At 47.0% G+C, this 2,985-nt stretch overlaps 1 protein-coding gene across 1 annotated transcript; it reads right to left on the minus strand.

Annotated features, from left to right (window-relative positions):
- Positions 1-891: 891 nt before the first annotated feature.
- Positions 892-1,410, minus strand: LOC121835510 (the record flags this gene model as incomplete). Its single annotated transcript, XM_042289764.1, has 1 exon — positions 892-1,410. A coding segment is annotated over one exon (519 nt), but the record flags the coding sequence as incomplete, so codon positions are not given.
- Positions 1,411-2,985: the final 1,575 nt, after the last annotated feature.

The following is a 2,985-nucleotide window of genomic DNA, read 5'->3' on the forward strand; positions in this document are numbered from 1 at the left end:
TCTCAACTGAAGTTAAATTTTCAATAAACTTCAGTTATGAGTGCATTTTGTCCTGTTTCCTTCGTATGTGTCCCTGTGTTTTTCGTTTGCTTTCTTATATCATTGTTGATCTCAACATTCCTCTACTATGGAATCTGTCATGCTTCCATGTGTGACAAAACACACACGAAATGGCAGTGTGCTGAATTAAGTGAAGTGTAGTGTGAAATAATGTCTGTGATATATCCTGGATAGTGACAAAGAATTTATACGGTGTTTAATAGTCCATGCTCAATTTTAAAGAAAGTATTGCAGCCTGTGCTTTCAAACATGTTTATTTTTCATGTTACGGCATTGTTGTAAAAAAAAGAAAGCACTTTCAAAGACACTGCTTGTTGTCTTCTTTATACATTCAAACTGACACAAATCCAATATGCGATTATCGAGTAATACACCTGGCCCTGTGGTAACCATAATAGATTGTAAAATGGAACAGGGCAATGGAAGTGTAGAGAAAATGAATCAATGTCCAAACCCGATACGAAAAATATATTGCAGTAAAAGAAGCAAAACGGGTCTCACCAGTAGCCTCATTGCGTTATTCGTTTCCTGCAAGGGCGAGCCAGATGTCCTGTTGGCTAGCTACATAACCCGCAAAACATTCTGTTATTGTTCCAGGCATTTTATGCACCCTGCTTGCAAATTAAAAAAAGCTCTATCAACATCACCGTGATGCACCGAATAGCATTTCGGAGGCGGTACTACATGTCCGTAAAGGTAACACGGTGGTTGTGCGACGAACTGCGCAAGGCATTGGAGTTGACACCGTGGAGCTTATGGACGGCCTTGACTGTGGAGCAACACGTGAGGCACATACTGCCACGGGGGGCTTCTCTGGTGGCGAGGGCGTCGGTCGAGGTGAGGACGACGAGGGGTGTCCTGTTGCCAGTGGCGTCCCTGGTGTGCGGGAGTGCCACCGTGGCGAGGATGATGAGGGGCTCCCTGTCGTTGATGGTGTCCCTGATGGGCGGGACCTCCATTGTGGCGACGGACTCCTTGGCACTGGTGGTGTCCCTGGTGGGCGCGACTGCCATCGTCGCTTGCGTGGGGCTCCAGGGAGGCACGGCTGTGGCGGGTTCGTAACTGGGCAACAAGGCGCTGCCTCAGAGCCCTCCCCCTGTCCGAGAGGCTGACCCGAGGGTGGGCAGGAGCTAGCCTCTCGTCATCCGCCACTGACCCCTCCGAGCTCGGCCCAGACTCCAACCCTAGCTCGTGAGGGTCCGGTTCTGCCTCCCTCGATGAAAGGCACATATTGTGGAGCACTGCACAAGACGATATAATGACGGTGGCTGTTGTTGGATGATAATACAGAGTCCGGTGTCTTTGCAGACACTGGAATCTGCTTTTCAACGGCCCAATGCAGCGCTCCACAATGGACCTTACCGAAGAATGTGCCTTATTAAACCGGCCGCAAGCGGTGGAGGTCGCGTGGAATCCAGGGACAGGGGTGATGAGCCAAGGTTCCAAGGCATAGCTGCTGTCACCTGCAGAGTCGGAGAAGGAAATGTATAATATTAATGCTTTTTTTTTAAAAAGAATACTTCAACGACAGTTGAAATATACCCGTCGTGTTCAGAAATAGGCTGAATATGATCCACAATACCCGGAAATGGCAATTGCACATTTGTATTTCGAGCTTGATGGCTGTATTTTTCGTTATAAACAGCCTACACTGGCAAGTGCTCGGAGAGCAGTCAGCAGAGAGCACGTCGCATCCAGTGCAATTGTGATGTAGTTTATCTCGGGATGAGCAAAGCTGCGGCGAGGCAGACGTCGTCAGGATGCCCTAGCTGTTCCAGCAACCAAAGCGGTCGAAGCACGCCAGCGATCGGGCCACCGCAACTAACCCCAAAGCTGCTTTTGTGTGAATTTTGAGCGACGGGTTAATCTTCTATCATCTTGGGACACACAAAAGAGAGTCCCGTTGAGTGTGGAATTCCTCCCTCCCCTTTTCTCTTCTGCTGGCCGTAGAGCTGTCGGGATGGCGTCAGGTTCAAAGCATGTATAGTTCTAGGTAAGACAGTTTTCATCACGACCTGTCAAGGTTCCTAGACAGGCATTACAGCTTTAGCGACATCTAGAAAATGCTCTTTGCTAATTGCCTAATTTATTTAAATGCCTTTTAGTGCCTTTTTTAACAAGATATTGATGAGTTCGATGTGATACTGCTCTTTTGAACACGTATAGACCAAAAAATAAGCACCGAAATTTCGTTGTAGTATCCCTTTAAAATTGTTCACAACTACGCAGGTAAAACTGCTGTTTGCAACCTTTCCCCCCTGTAGTTGACAGCTGCGTCGGCGTGTTTCCAAGGAGACGTGTCACAGATATGGCCAGAGCGCATGCCAGTTATCTATGTTCGGAACAATATGTGTGATATTGTAGCTTATAAGTGCTGCAGAGCCATCATGTACAGAACCAACAAATGGAGTATGCTTACCGAGCAGGAGCCTGCCATCGTCTATCAGCCGGCCTTGCTCGAAGTTGCTCCGGAGCCACGAGTAGCGCCACGCGAAGGAGTTGTGCACCGACCCAGGATACCGTGGGTCGATGCTCATCACCCGGCAGTCGGCGTTACACACCTGCAATAGTGAGACATATGTAGACATTAGTTCAACTGAATCCACAAACAGTTGATTGCACTCATTGTCATGGGGCCCTGTCAAACACTATTTACATGTTGAACGACACACCACCATAAATTATGTGGTTTACAAACTTAAAATATTAAGACGGCGCAAAAAAACGACGGAATATTGGATGAAGGAGGACACAGACAGAGCGCTGCCTGTGTTACAAAGATTAAAATTATATGATAAATAGCCACTACCTTTGATCCACATAATAGCTTAGGCAATTTTTTTTTTTTCAAAGGAGAGTTTACAATTTATCATGCAGGACAGGGACTAATGCTTAAAAGCCTAACATGACATGAAAACAAACAGA

The sequence above is a fragment of the Ixodes scapularis genome, unplaced genomic scaffold, assembly GCF_016920785.2.
Source record: "Ixodes scapularis isolate PalLabHiFi unplaced genomic scaffold, ASM1692078v2 PGA_scaffold13__105_contigs__length_92229423, whole genome shotgun sequence".
NCBI lineage: Eukaryota > Metazoa > Arthropoda > Arachnida > Ixodida > Ixodidae > Ixodes > Ixodes scapularis.